The sequence below is a fragment of the Dinoponera quadriceps genome, unplaced genomic scaffold (genome assembly GCF_001313825.1).
Source record: "Dinoponera quadriceps isolate SergipeBrazil2010 unplaced genomic scaffold, ASM131382v1 scaffold365, whole genome shotgun sequence".
Classification (NCBI taxonomy): Eukaryota; Metazoa; Arthropoda; class Insecta; order Hymenoptera; family Formicidae; genus Dinoponera; species Dinoponera quadriceps.
The window spans coordinates 327,023-340,732 of record NW_014554573.1 but is presented as its reverse complement, the minus strand read 5'-3'; the positions used below and the strand labels follow the sequence as shown (position 1 = coordinate 340,732).

The window sequence follows — 13,710 nt, the reverse complement described above, 5'->3', positions numbered from 1 at the left end:
TATAAAACTTGTTTTATAAATATATAACTTGATAATACGTAATAAATCACTAATATCTTATCATCACTAACATCTTATAATGATAAGCGCAATTCTCTGTATATTCTTTATTACTAAGTGTACAATACACTAAAAAAATACATAAATAATTTTTCTGTCATGTATGCTTATTCTATGTTTATCACATATATATATATATTATACAAATAGTAAACTACGAAAACATTCCAACAACACGCAACATATACAATTCGTGGTTAAAATTTGTATATAAGAAATGAAGATCGTGAAAAATCTATTTTGGAACATTGTTCTTTTTATAATACGAATACGAATATACACTTTGATGTTATTTTTATCCATCTATGACTCCCATGCTACGTTTTACTGTAGCAGCCAATGAAAGTCGCGATCTCCTTTCCTCATCTAGTTGTTTTGTTAGTAATGACATTTGTGATTGTAAATCCGTCATTTGATTCTTTAAAGTCTTAACCGTTTCCGATAATGTCCTAAAAATTATACATCAATATTATTATATTTGTTTCAGACAATCAACAAAATAATAAGTGATATAAGTTTATACAAGTATTTATTATAATTTCTAATTAACATATTCTATGTTAACATATTTCTACAAATTTATTATGATAAGATATTATGACAAAGAAAGAGTAAAAGATACTTTTTATATATCTCTGCTCTTCTTCGACAAGACGAACAATAATATATATGATCAAGCTCACCTATCGTTACAAGATTCCCAGTTGCCTCTGTTATGCATAGATGATATCCTGTCGCGTGACTTTTGTGACTCATAATCTGACATTGCTGAAATATGCAAACATATTTAAGAATTATTCATAATATTGATCTTGAAAAATCTCAAAGTTATTAAGAGTTTCTTACAAGATCATTGTTACTTTTAGAAACTTACAGTTAGATTCCCCAGAATGTATAGTGAACCTTGCATTGACAGAAAGACAATAACCTTCTATTACTTTCAGTATGATTGCATCTTCTTCAAATTGTCGTTCATCTACAATGCACAAGACAAAATAAATTATAGACCGGTCGCACAAATCAAATATTCGTTTAACATGCAATACTTACTGCATGATCGTGATGGGCGCGATGTATCTGTAGTAGCATCTATTTTGCCAAAATTCTTAAGAGAATATAAGGGAGGAGCAGGTCTTAATGATGCAAGGCTCCAAGGTGTCTTAATCCCTGGAGACGAACAATGCTCTATTGTCGGTCGTTGATGCTTCCCGTTCATCTGATTGTTCATCTGCTGTAAAATATATAGCATCATTTATAGTAATATTCCATGACACAACTCATGTATATATGTAACACACATAATTATAGGGTTTCTAATATTATATCCATACATTACACTTATATAATTTATCCTTTATATGTATATATTGATTAACGCATGGTCTCAGTTTTGATAGAAAAATTTCTAAGCCATGCGGCGATATAATAAAAACACAAAACTCTATAATTATGATTACGTAGTACACTGGNAGAGAGAGAGAGAGAGAGAGAGAGAGAGAGAGAGAGAGAGAGAGATAGGGGGGGGGGGGGAGAGAGCGCACGCCCTACCTAATATGGCTAAGACTCTGTCTATGTAAAATCAAGTTGACTAGATTTTTGCAAGGCGAATCCCTTTGCAAAGCAAATGAGATGACAATGAGATAAAATAAATTAATAGACGCATAGAAATATTTCTGCGCGTATGTTTCAAGGCTATTCTATAATATATTGTGTTAGTAAAGCGACAGCTTACTTCACACAACATGGCTGTGAAATAAGAGTATACAACTTTTGGTGGAAAATGATAATTAGTAAGAACACCAACATGGTTAAAAGAAACTGAAGTGATATCAAATGAACAGCCATGCCATGGAAGCTTGCCTTGTTCCGTGCATCCAGATATCGGGATAGGTTTCTTGAGCCACCAATGAGCATATAATCCAGACGAATATACTTGATTTGTTGGCTCATCATGTTCCTCCATAATTGGCTGAATCGGACGAACTACGCGCCTCCCAACTTTTTTAATTACACATTGATACGCGTATGGTATCGGTTGCGAATACCTTTTCTCTCTTACATTCCCGTAATTTATGATAGGATGAGTCGCTACAGTTTCTTGAATTTTATCCTCTCTATTATTCCGATTAACGTCGCCATCAACATTGCTCACGTCTGGTTTTGCAAAACTCGTACACTCGTCGATATTTTTGGACGAGGCTAAAGAATGGCCGCTATCCCGGGGTGTAGAGCCAAATGGCGAGGTGCAAATACACTGATTCTCGAATTTATTCTCGTCATTTTCGCTCTCGCTGTGAGACGTTCTTACAGGATCCGTGTATTTAGTATGACTAGACGCGTACGACTTGTAACAGGAATTAATCTCGGATGAATTTAAGCAACAACTCTCAACCATTCCCGAGTCCGATGACCGTAAACTAGCGATTGCGCATGTTTCTCGAAATTCCCTCTCGATACTGTCGCAATTGTCTGCCTGGTTGGAAGTAACTGAATGTCGAACTGGGATACTTATGTTTGAAACGTCCGATTTGTCTGGACAAAGCTCGACCGCTTTCAAATAATTCAATGTCACGCCGCAATGCTGTCTCGCGACCTTCGAGTGCTCCCGGCAAAATTCATTGGAACGTGCTTGAAGATTCGACGTGTATGATTGGCTTGACGCGAATGGAACGTTCGGCAGGACGTGGCTCATTGTGGTACCGACGGGCAAACTTTTACTGGTCTCGAAGGTACAACGGTCGCCCTGATCGACTCTCGATGCGAAATTCGTGAGTGAGGAATCGCTCGCTATTCCTACGTTACTAAGATCGGTATTATCTACTACGTATCTAACATCCATTATTAACGTGGATTTACACAATGTTCGCGACTCCTCCTGCGTGTTGCGGCTCTCAGTGGTTACGTCCGAGTCTGATTCCCCGCTACTATTAGCTGGGAGGATAGTATAGGTCACATTGCATTTTCTCATTTTGACACTACTCAAATCTGGCTTCAAAACGTACTGAATGTACAGTAACTTCTTCATTAATTCGGGATATATTACTTTCCTCCTCACGAGCTTCGCGAAATATCTGGAGAGTCGCGCATACGGAGGATGATGGCAACTCACGCGGGGCATAGTCGGTGATTTCAGGAGGCTAGTGCCTTGTTCCTGAATTAAAAGCTCGATCCAACGTTGCCTCTCTTCTCTCGTGGGACACAGCACAACGATACTTTCGATCATTGGTCCTTAAAATACACATATCACGTTTCATTATCTAATGCGCATTACTGATCATTGTCATTTTACGACTTGAAAGTAAAAACTGTTTTTAAATCGCAAAATGACATTTGTTTTTTTTGTTTGTGCTGTAAGATAAAATTACACTAAGAAGCACTGGAAATTCCCACTCAGAAGGATCTATTCGATTAGACCCAAAGTTACACATTCCTCCTATGCTCCCTTTTGGGATATCCTGTATGAACCCAGAGGTTGTTTTGACCAATGAAATGGAATCACTTGGCCTCGAATCTTCCGTTTCTCTGTTTATCTTGTCTGCTTCCAATTCATCTTTCTGAGTGAGGCATTTTCCATTCCCTTAGTAAATATATATATATATGAAATAATTAACAGCCTTACCGGTGATTTCCAAGGCATTTCTTATTTCATCGGTATCTTCAATTCCAGTTACATTAATACCTGTCAATGGGAGCTTTCCCTGTGCAAACAATCATAATATCAAATCTTCACGTAACAAAATAGCATTTTGAAAGCAACGCGACCGATTATTTCTAAATATACCTCGTAAATATAGGAACTCATCCTTGGACTGGTACTAAGCACCAGCAAAGTGGTGGGAAATAGAACGAAGCATCTGTCTCTGCGATCTACGCCGGTTGCCAGAGTTACAGATCCAACGTGAAGAACCTCGCCTAACGAGTTCAACTCTTCGCCTTCCCACCCCTTAATCCCGCTGGTTAATATTTGAAGTGCTAACTCGCGTTGCTTACGTATGGAAGCGCAATGATCCTACAAGTGAAGCGAATCGCTAACGATAAGCACGTATAGAGTTAAACAATCGTGTGTGTACGACATATGTGTCGATTATCATACCGCAATTTCTCTATATACTGCTATACTACGTTGAGTATCTCCTCTGTCAGGGTGATTCTTTTCAGTGTACCTTTCTAATTCTTGAAGCATAGCAGAATACTTATCCAATCGTCGGAACGGCTTACTAAGACCAGTGGTTAATACTAATATACCAGGCGATACTGCTCCAGTACGTTCCATAAATTCATTCAATTCGTCTCTAAAATAATAGCATGTATAATTTATTTGCAAATACACTCATTATATATAACGATAATATCATTTTAATAAATGACGTTTCATATTTTTCAATAGTTATATATCTACCTGTATCTGTCCAATATACAAACAGCTTGTGGATGATTATTACAGTATGTCGTGTGAATAGATTTCAGTCTCGGTGCGATGGTTATGAAAAGATTTCCCATCCTTGCAGAGAGTCCTTGTAAAATGGATGTTTCCAAGTTTGCCAATAAATATTGATGAGTTTCCAAGACTTCGTGTATATTACCAAGTAACTGCTTATATTCATCTTTTTTCAGTCTACATGTAATTGTAAATTTTTAGTGATTTATAACATGATATAATGTACAATTTACTTTTCTTTATATGCCTTGATATGATGCTATAACTTACATATTTGATGTTTCAAGAGGTTGTAAAAATTTGTTCATTAAACCCTGTAGTTCTGCCACATTTACTCTTTCAGAATTGACAATATCTTTTAATACTATATCACGATTGAGTTTTTGATGTATAGGTGACTCTTGTGGGCTCCTTTCTGGAGATGTTTTAATTGATGTATGACCATCATCTATATAGATTAATTTATAAGAGTACATAGCTAATTACATATATAACTATTACCTAAGTAGCTAATTACATATATAACTATTACCTAAATTCTACAAACATAAGCATGTTTAACGATTGTCATACCTGGAATTCTATATTCCTTGACGTAATTAGAGGGAAACCAACCAGTCTTATCATTTAGTGTACCTTCCCACCAACCTTCATCGTCTATTTGAGTTATCGTTATTATGTCTCCCTTCTTAAAGCATAACTAAAAGAAAAAAAATATAGTTATATACATCTACCTTACAATTATATCTTCAGAATAATCCTGTCTTAAATGATCAAATTCCAATATTCATGTACAAAATATTTTTGATATTTATTATGTTCCTATTCTGTTTTACGTATCTTCAAGTTATGAAAGCTTTTATATAGTTAATAGAATGAGTACTCGAGTAATTGAAAAACACTGTCATTTCTTTGAAGTTATGACAATATTATTCTGACAGTGTAATATTTAGGTATCATTAAGTGAAGTTTATTATGTGAAATATTTCACTTTACATACTTCGTCGTTGTTCTTCCCCTTGAAGGAGAAAAGCGCAATCACGAGTTTCGGCCCATCAGACTTCGACATAGTTTCCGTTAGTTAATTACAGGTCGTAGTAAAATATCGAGAAACTAATTTCGAAGTGGCAGTTTCGTACATCGTACGCGCGAGATCAACATTCAGCCTTCAAACGTTTCACCAACTCGTGACAGTTTTTTGGAACACAGTGAAAGGCTCGTCTTAAAATACAGTGTAGGTCGTGTTCTTAGGAAATTTATTGCACTAGGACATTGTTATGCGAAAAATTTTACAATATATTTCGACAGTTATCACTCCTGTCACACGAAGGCTTGTCACACGCCTTACGCACGACTGTATGGGCATAGTTATATAGGTTACGCATCTGCCAAGCTCTCTCGATTTGCATCTATAAATACTACGATTCCCGCGTCACGTGACCATAACTACGAACACTTCCTAGTTGATAACACCGCGTCAGCTGTGAATAGGAGTGGGTGATGTTCGACCGATGAGTCAATGGGCTTGTTCTTTTTAGCTACTCCTGGGTAAAGATAATACACATAAGTATAAAAAGAAAAAAAGAAGCAAAAAACCTCTTGGATGTTGATAACGCTCTTTTCTTCTAACGTGAATTAGTGAAAAGTGTAAATTTTCTAATTTGAAAACATTTCAATTTTCGTATTTCCGTCCTAGAGGAAAAGTTACGTGATCGATATGCTGACTTGCTTTGACTTTGGTGGATATGTCCTCAGATGCTGACGACATTTATAATACAGACTGTCAATGACGTGAAGATTAATTTACAAAAGCAACAAAAGATTACTAATGCCCGTATTACACTAGCTATTGTCGATTGCACTGCGTTTGAATCACCAGACCAATCAAATCGCCAGCAGCTCTTTTCTGATTGGTCAAGAGACAATCGTAAATGAAAGCGCAGGTGCGAACGCAATCGATAATCGTTAGTGTGACATGAGATTAACGCCATCTGGTAGAAAATTTTTTGGCGACATATTGGAGATCATGTTTTACTTACTGAGCGAGTAGCAAATTGAAAAAGAGCTAGACAAATCATTAGACAAGAAACATCATTCCAATCAAGATTCAAATTGCTTAGCAAAAGAAAAGAACTTTAACTAGCGAAGAAGACTCAGCCAGTCCACACACAGCCAACGAAGAAAATGACAGATTTTCAAGCATTTCCAATTGAAGTAATAAACAGGCAGGTCCGATTGCCCCAATCAGTTGATGCTTTCTACCTGGAACCTACTCAAATCATCCCCACTCATAATGCATTATGATGCACGCGTAATGTAAATAAAATTCCCTCCGGGAATACCGTTTATGTCATCAGTATACGAACAAATCCACCATCTATACATGAACGGCCGCTATGAATTATTCATGATGGATGAGTATGACAGGATACGTTTGAGCCTCCGATGTTAATTATACCGTCATTTCTAACTCCGTCGAACATTCCAATTCCTTTCACGATCTGTTTTGCTTACACGACTGTAGGTCGCAAAAGTTTTTAATGTATTTCTTTCACAAAAAAGTGAACAAATTGAAAAGAATACGTTGTATATGTAAAGAGTTAATCGTTAATTTCAAGCCATAAAGAATAGCCAGGAGCTTTAAAGTCTTTTTTTGCAACTTCGTAATTTGGTACTTTTATAAAAAAATGTACCCGTTGATTCTTCTTGAGTTGCTTCTTACGAAGGTACATCTTATAGAATAGGTAATTGCCAATATATAGTGACAAAATAGCAGATACATAATCGGATTTATAGTCTCGACAAGTGTTATAAACACGTTTCAATTGAAGATTCAAATTTCTATAATTATTTGTTGCGCAACGATTAATAACGTTAAATTACTGTCAAACCGGTGAGCATTCATCAGTGATGAAAATCAGAAACCAGTTTTCCCAGTTAATGTGTGACCAAAGCGACATGCATCAATTGATAAATAATTTTATTAAATGACGCAACACAATGTCTATTTCCGATTAAATTTACCGATTAAACAAGTATTACTATTTTTTTTATATAGCTTTAGCGTATGATAATTATTCATGTATTCGTTTATATCAATATATTTATTTATATCAGAGAGAAAGGGAGAGATGTAGATTTATATAATATATATATATATAATTTTTCTCAGTAAAAAACATTGACAAATATTTAAATCATTATATGATAAGAACAGATCAAGATTTAATAGATATCCGCTTGATTTTACTGAGAGGAGGTGCTATTAATGCAAATTTCGCGATTAAAAATCGTAATTGTTGGTTGTTGGAACGTACAGTAAAATATTCAATGCATATTACATGTACCTTTCAAAGCGAGATGCGAAAGATCGCTACAGACGTTGTTGGATAACGAGAATATCATTATGTATTTTTCTGATTTTTCTGCCTTCTGTTTACCGATCATTAGCATGATAATCGCGTTTTGTGTTTCACAAAAGACAGTTGAACGAGTCCTTGGAAAATAAATGTTAGGAACGTCTGTGCTAAGAGATTACTCACAATCGTTCGTTCGCTGATGTGCAACAATGACTGTCGACGCAACAGCGTGGCCGTTTGGCTTTTTCAGAGGAGGTCGGAAAAAAAATATAAATGATAAACGCCAGGAATTATTATTATATACAATTCCATAATTTTATTTTCAGACGTCACATCTCATTTCCGGTGATTACGAAATAAATAAAGCGTAGACCTTATTGCTGCATTTTGTGCATTAAGATGTACGATTGTAATCAATCACATCTGTGTTCTCCAATCGTCCGAGAGGTATCTTTGAGCGACATCCAATCTGGAAAATTCGAATATTCGTCGACCCCGCGCGTCTTCATACTCGCGTAAGCGCGACTTTACGTGATTTTTCCGGCTTTGACGGCGTAGGTGCCTTTGCCGCTGCTGTCTATGTTCGCCGCGCTGCTGCTGTAAACACCTTTGGCATTGTCGACGGTACCGCTCTGGCTCACGTCGTCCTCAGCGATACGAGAGAATAAACTGCGAATAAAATAAAAGAACGAGAGTAGAAAGAGGAGAATGATTCTAAACTCGCGGATAACGCGAAAGATGAAAGAAAGAGTTTACATTTTAAACGCTCAGAAAACTGCACTCAGCGACTGTTTGTTCGAATCTTTTTCGCCGTCTTACGTTTCCTCGAAATATTTATTCAGTAAATTATCAGTTTTTGTCGATCTGCATAGTCAAGCAGTCTCCTCACAATGTCATCGATTGTATGATAAAATACAGCAACGTCTGTCTCGCATAATCGAGAAACCCGTTCACCTTGACTATCTCATTCACTGTCGAGAAAACTCAGCGCGGATTGATCGGACGAAATTAATTCTGATGTCATTTATACATAATAGCGAAACATCATAAATAGCTTTCGCAGAACATTGCCTATCCCGTTCGCTCGTTTCATCAATCTTCACGACGAGTTTCCTGACAAATTGAGATATTAAGTAATTTTTATGTTTCTTTTTACAAAGGTGCGTTCTCGGCACGAATAAGAAATCGAACATGCGATTCGAGTTATTTTATCTTCGATATCTACTTATATTCATTAATACGTACTCTGGTCCGTGACCTCCGTGACCTCCGTGACCTCCGTAACCACCGCCGGCGCCGGCGTTCGCATTCGCGCTGGCGCTAGCATGAGCATTAGCGTTGGCTCCGCTGCCACCGCCTCCTCCGCATCTTCCGGTATCACATCCGCCTGGAATTCCCGTTACAAAGTAACCAGACTCACCCTCACGACTATCGTTGCCCGAATTTTTCCAAATCAATAATCACGCTTACCACCACCAAAACCTCCTCCTCCGTGACCACCTCCGCCTGCTCCGCCATGGCCACCGCCTAAGCCTCCACCCAAACCGCCTCCGTGGCCATCACCTCCGCCAGCTGCGTCGTCAACATAGTATTTATATATTTATATTAGCCGTATATATATACATTTTTTGGGGGACTTTTTTCACTTACATCCACCTCCCGCACCATGGCCACCTCCGTAACCACCCGCACCGGAGCCAGCCCCGCCATAACCCCCACCACCACCACCACTACCTCCGGCACTACCGTATCCTCCGGGGCCGCCGCCACCGTGACCTCCGGCCCCGGAACCAGCTCCTCCGTATCCTCCGGCGCCAGCACCGGCCCCTCCGTATCCTCCGGCGCCCGACCCGCCGTAACCTCCACCTCCACCACTTATTTTACTAACACCGTCTGCGCCGCCACTGCCTATACATAAAATTGTATGGATTGTTAAGGATGTAAGTGTTAGAACATGATGAAGATGAGAGAGAGGGAATGATTATAAAAAGTTATTGTTACAAAAGCCTTATAGGGAAGAGCACTTGTTTTGAGGTGGATAAAAAGTTCTCGCCCAGAGGTACAAAATCGCATGTAGCGCGATCAGCTGAATTGCTGAGTCTTGTTATCAAGTGGAAATGTGAATGTTGTAAGAACGCAAAGCATATTAGTCTAGATGTTATATAAAATCAAATTACTATTGAGAGCGCTAATTTCCAATAATTAATGTTAATATTTAACTTATACCTAGATCATTCTCTTTCTACACAAGAACACACACACTTGAGATTCTACGTATGCAAACGTCCTCATCTTGAACTTGCCACCACCTCCGTAATCCCCACTACCTTCATGTCTTAAAATAGATTTTCTCGATATCGTATAATATGTTAAACTTTGAATTGCTTAATGAAGAATTTGTATTGAATGAACAAAGTACAGGTGCCGTGTAATTAAATATCGAGAGAAACATGAGCAGGAGATATCTCGTGTTTGATTCAATTATTCAAACTTGATGATGAAATGAATACACATATCGCTGCAATTTTTCGTGAACGGAACACTGGAAAATACCATGAAGTGCCGCAAATGATCAATAATCATTTATAACGGTAGAACCGATCGAACAAGCTTTCCAGGAGCAACAGGTCAAAATCAATGAGAGAGAAAATTACCGTAACCACCGCTACCACCGCCACCTCCATGTCCACCGGAACCTCCGTATCCACCGCTACCAGTACCGCTACCCGCACCTCCGTATCCACCTCCGTGTCCAGCGCCACCACTTGAGCCACCTCCGTGTCCAGCGCCACCACCTGAGCCACCTCCGTGTCCAGCGCCACCACCTGAGCCACCTCCGTGTCCATCTGCACCTCCGTACCCGCCGTTACCAGCACCGCCACCTCCGTATCCACCGCTACCAGCACCGCTACCAGCACTTCCGTGTCCAGCACCACCACCTGAGCCACCTCCGTGTCCACCTGCACCTCCGTACCCGCCGCTACCAGCACCGCCACCTCCGTATCCACCGCTACCAGCACCGCTACCAGCACCTCCGTATCCACCTCCCTGTCCAGCGCCACCACCTAGGCCACCTCCGTGTCCACCTGCACCTCCGTATCCGCCGCTACCAGCACCAGCGCCTCCGTATCCGCCTCCGCTACCGTGTCCACCCCCAGGACCGCCACCGAATCCACCGCTACCGGCACCGCCACCTCCGCCACCACCGTGTCCACCCCCGGGACCACCGCCGAATCCACCGTGTCCACCGCTACCTCCGGGACCACCGCCGAATCCACCGCTACCGGCACCGCCACCTCCACCACCACCGTGTCCGCCACCGGCTCCTTGACCACCGCCGAATCCACCGGCACCTCCGTGACCACCGCCAAATCCACCGCTACCGCTACTTCCATGACCGCCGCCAAATCCACCGTGACCGCCACCTCCGGCACCACCTCCTCCTCCGCCGCCACCGCCTCCTAAACCGCCACCATATGCACCGGCATTCGCCAATGCCGAAGATTGAGCACCTGCCGAGGCACTGCCGGTAGCCTTAGAATCGGATTTGGAGAAGCTGCTACCACCGCCGTACGAACTGGCGCTTGCCGAACTGCTGGCGCTGCTGAAAGCGGAGGCTCCTTCGCCGCCACGCTTCGATCGCAATAATTCGATTTCTGCGACAAGTCGAGAGTATTGGGTTTATATTTTCAACATTCAAACTTACAATGAAAGTAGTAATGAAATCACTGCATATCGCAAATTATTATAATGTTGGTCGAATTTGAAAAAGAAAGCTGAAACCACAACCATGTATACATTCATGTTTGTTTTGCATGAATCTTCTTCTTTGATTCTTCTCTTATTAAACAGAAAGTGCATAATTGCACAATGTTTACGGAAAATTAAAATATACTTAAGCAAAAAGCTCGATTATCTTGCATTAAAGTTCAAGTTTATAATTAACATGTAGCTTGGACGAATTTTTTAATATTCTTAGCAGAAATTTCTTATCGATTATATTTCTTTTCCCGGTAAGGAAAAGAGTCAAGAATCTGCTATTTTGCGCAATTGCTTTGGATTTTTATGGTACATCTTCGACAAGAGTAAAGAGCAAGGCTGTCGTAACAAAAAGAAAAGCGTGCAATTGACGTATATTAGTGTTGTATAACAAAAAGATTATCACCATCTTACTAATAGCTGAATCTTAGAAACGTAAATTACAATTTTGCACATTATATGTCACGAAAATATCACTTTTAATAGAAAATTATGTGTTATAAGTTACTTCACAACTTTGTGACGGAATTTTTCTGCTGCTTGAAATATTTAATTATACAGTGTCAAAATTATGCGTAATATTCAGTAAACGCCCACTAATAGTAACATTAAACAATATTATAAGAAATTATAATTTCCCACTCGACAATGCAACTGTTATATATATTATATTGTACTTATATTGCTAAGTGTGAAATGATAATATTAAAATAATTTTACTGTTAATTGATGTTTACTTGATAGGTAAAGATAATAATATACTGAAGTAGCTAAAGAAACAGATAAATCAATAATTGAAGAAACGACATGACTCAACTTTTTACAGACGAGTCGCAGAAAATAATTATCCTCCGCTTGGGAAAGCTGAATTCGAAAGTAGCCAATGGTCAAAATCACCCGATATACATATTAACTTCCTAACAAAGAGAATTTAGCAACAAACAATTACTAGGAAATTTTCTTTCAATTTCGATAAGTTTTCTCCTTTCTTAATGACACGCATGTGTTATTAACACATTAACGGCGGGCGATATTTTGTGTGATCATAAAAACTTTAAGGTACAGTCGAGCTAAATTGTTTTACCACGACTCCCGCCTTTAAGCCGCAGTCGAGCTAAATCGTAGTACTACGACTCCCGCCCTTAATGTGTTAAAATATATATTATACTCAATTATTCAATTAGGTGGCAATAATGAGATTACAAAAAAGTGACATATTATTGTCAGATATGAAACCATTAAGATGGCGATAACAATAATGACGATAATGAAAATGATAATGATAGAACGTGATGTACGAAACAAAAGAATAAATTTATATACCTCGCGCTTGGACGCATGCTGCAAGCAGTAAGGCCAAAAGGCCGATCGTCCGATACTGCCACATGACGATATTCGCTTCTATCCTGATCGTCCGCAGCCACCAAGACTTTATATCTTGCCCCCCACTTCGGCGCTCGTTCCTTCCTAAAACATCGGTCGCTGCAGGCAAATCGGAATTGAGAAGCAACGGGAGCAAAAAATGCGACAAACGCCAAGGCTAAGATGATCGGCGATAGGCCTTAATCCTGATCGGGATTCCGTCCATAGGAAGCTGTCAGGATCGCATCTTTTTACTTTTGTCTATTATTCGATTCGGCCTCGATGAATCGGCGTTTCACGTCATTAATATGTATAACGCAAATGGAGAGAGAGAGGAACGACACGTAAGAAAGAAAAGGAGCATAACATAGAACAATTGCTCACTTGAGACGAACGATGTATCGTTCATTTGTTCATTGACATTGCCGATAATGATCATGGGGCCCAACGAATTGTTGCAGACGACACGTTTAAACCAATGATACAAAGCCCCATGCGAAGGTTGTTCGCAGCCTCCAACGGTCTTATATCTCGGTGCACCTCAATGCCATTTTGTGCATTTATCACCCATGTCACACTCTCGCTAATCATACATAATAGGCGGTATCCACTTTGTCAGCGGCGGTGCGTAACTCCAGCATTTTCTTAAAATACCATGTAATGATATAGAAAACATATGAGCGGTGTACGAAAAAAAGTTTCGCATTAGGACGGACGTGAGATATCTCACGT

General features: G+C 39.4%; 2 protein-coding genes across 5 annotated transcripts; both read right to left on the bottom strand.

Moving 5' to 3' along the window:
* Nucleotides 1-92: 92 nt before the first annotated feature.
* On the bottom strand, nt 93-5,900 carry LOC106752128 (rho guanine nucleotide exchange factor 7). 2 transcript variants are annotated; one of them, XM_014633586.1, is made up of 12 exons: nt 5,499-5,900; nt 5,072-5,198; nt 4,769-4,946; nt 4,460-4,675; nt 4,154-4,352; nt 3,842-4,069; nt 3,680-3,758; nt 3,170-3,288; nt 1,111-1,291; nt 935-1,036; nt 744-828; nt 93-509 (listed from the first exon to the last, which is right to left on the bottom strand). In XM_014633586.1, exons 1-12 carry the CDS (start codon nt 5,565-5,567, stop codon nt 356-358), a joined length of 1,737 nt encoding a protein of 578 aa, XP_014489072.1. In that variant the 5' UTR covers nt 5,568-5,900; the 3' UTR covers nt 93-355. The 2 variants fall into 2 exon arrangements, with proteins under 2 accessions (XP_014489072.1, XP_014489073.1); XM_014633587.1 differs by having other exon boundaries at nt 4,769-4,913.
* A 2,247-nt stretch (nt 5,901-8,147) lies between these two features.
* LOC106752131 (glycine-rich cell wall structural protein) lies at nt 8,148-13,047 on the bottom strand. 3 transcript variants are annotated; one of them, XM_014633590.1, is made up of 7 exons: nt 12,940-13,047; nt 10,662-11,513; nt 10,512-10,631; nt 9,508-9,765; nt 9,328-9,429; nt 9,103-9,244; nt 8,148-8,526 (listed from the first exon to the last, which is right to left on the bottom strand). In XM_014633590.1, the coding sequence occupies exons 1-7, from the start codon at nt 13,001-13,003 to the stop codon at nt 8,385-8,387; spliced, it is 1,680 nt and encodes a 559-aa protein (XP_014489076.1). In that variant the 5' UTR covers nt 13,004-13,047; the 3' UTR covers nt 8,148-8,384. The 3 variants fall into 3 exon arrangements, with proteins under 3 accessions (XP_014489076.1, XP_014489075.1, XP_014489077.1); XM_014633589.1 differs by having other exon boundaries at nt 10,512-11,513; XM_014633591.1 differs by lacking the exon at nt 9,508-9,765 and having other exon boundaries at nt 10,512-11,513.
* Between the last annotated feature and the right edge of the window lie 663 nt (nt 13,048-13,710).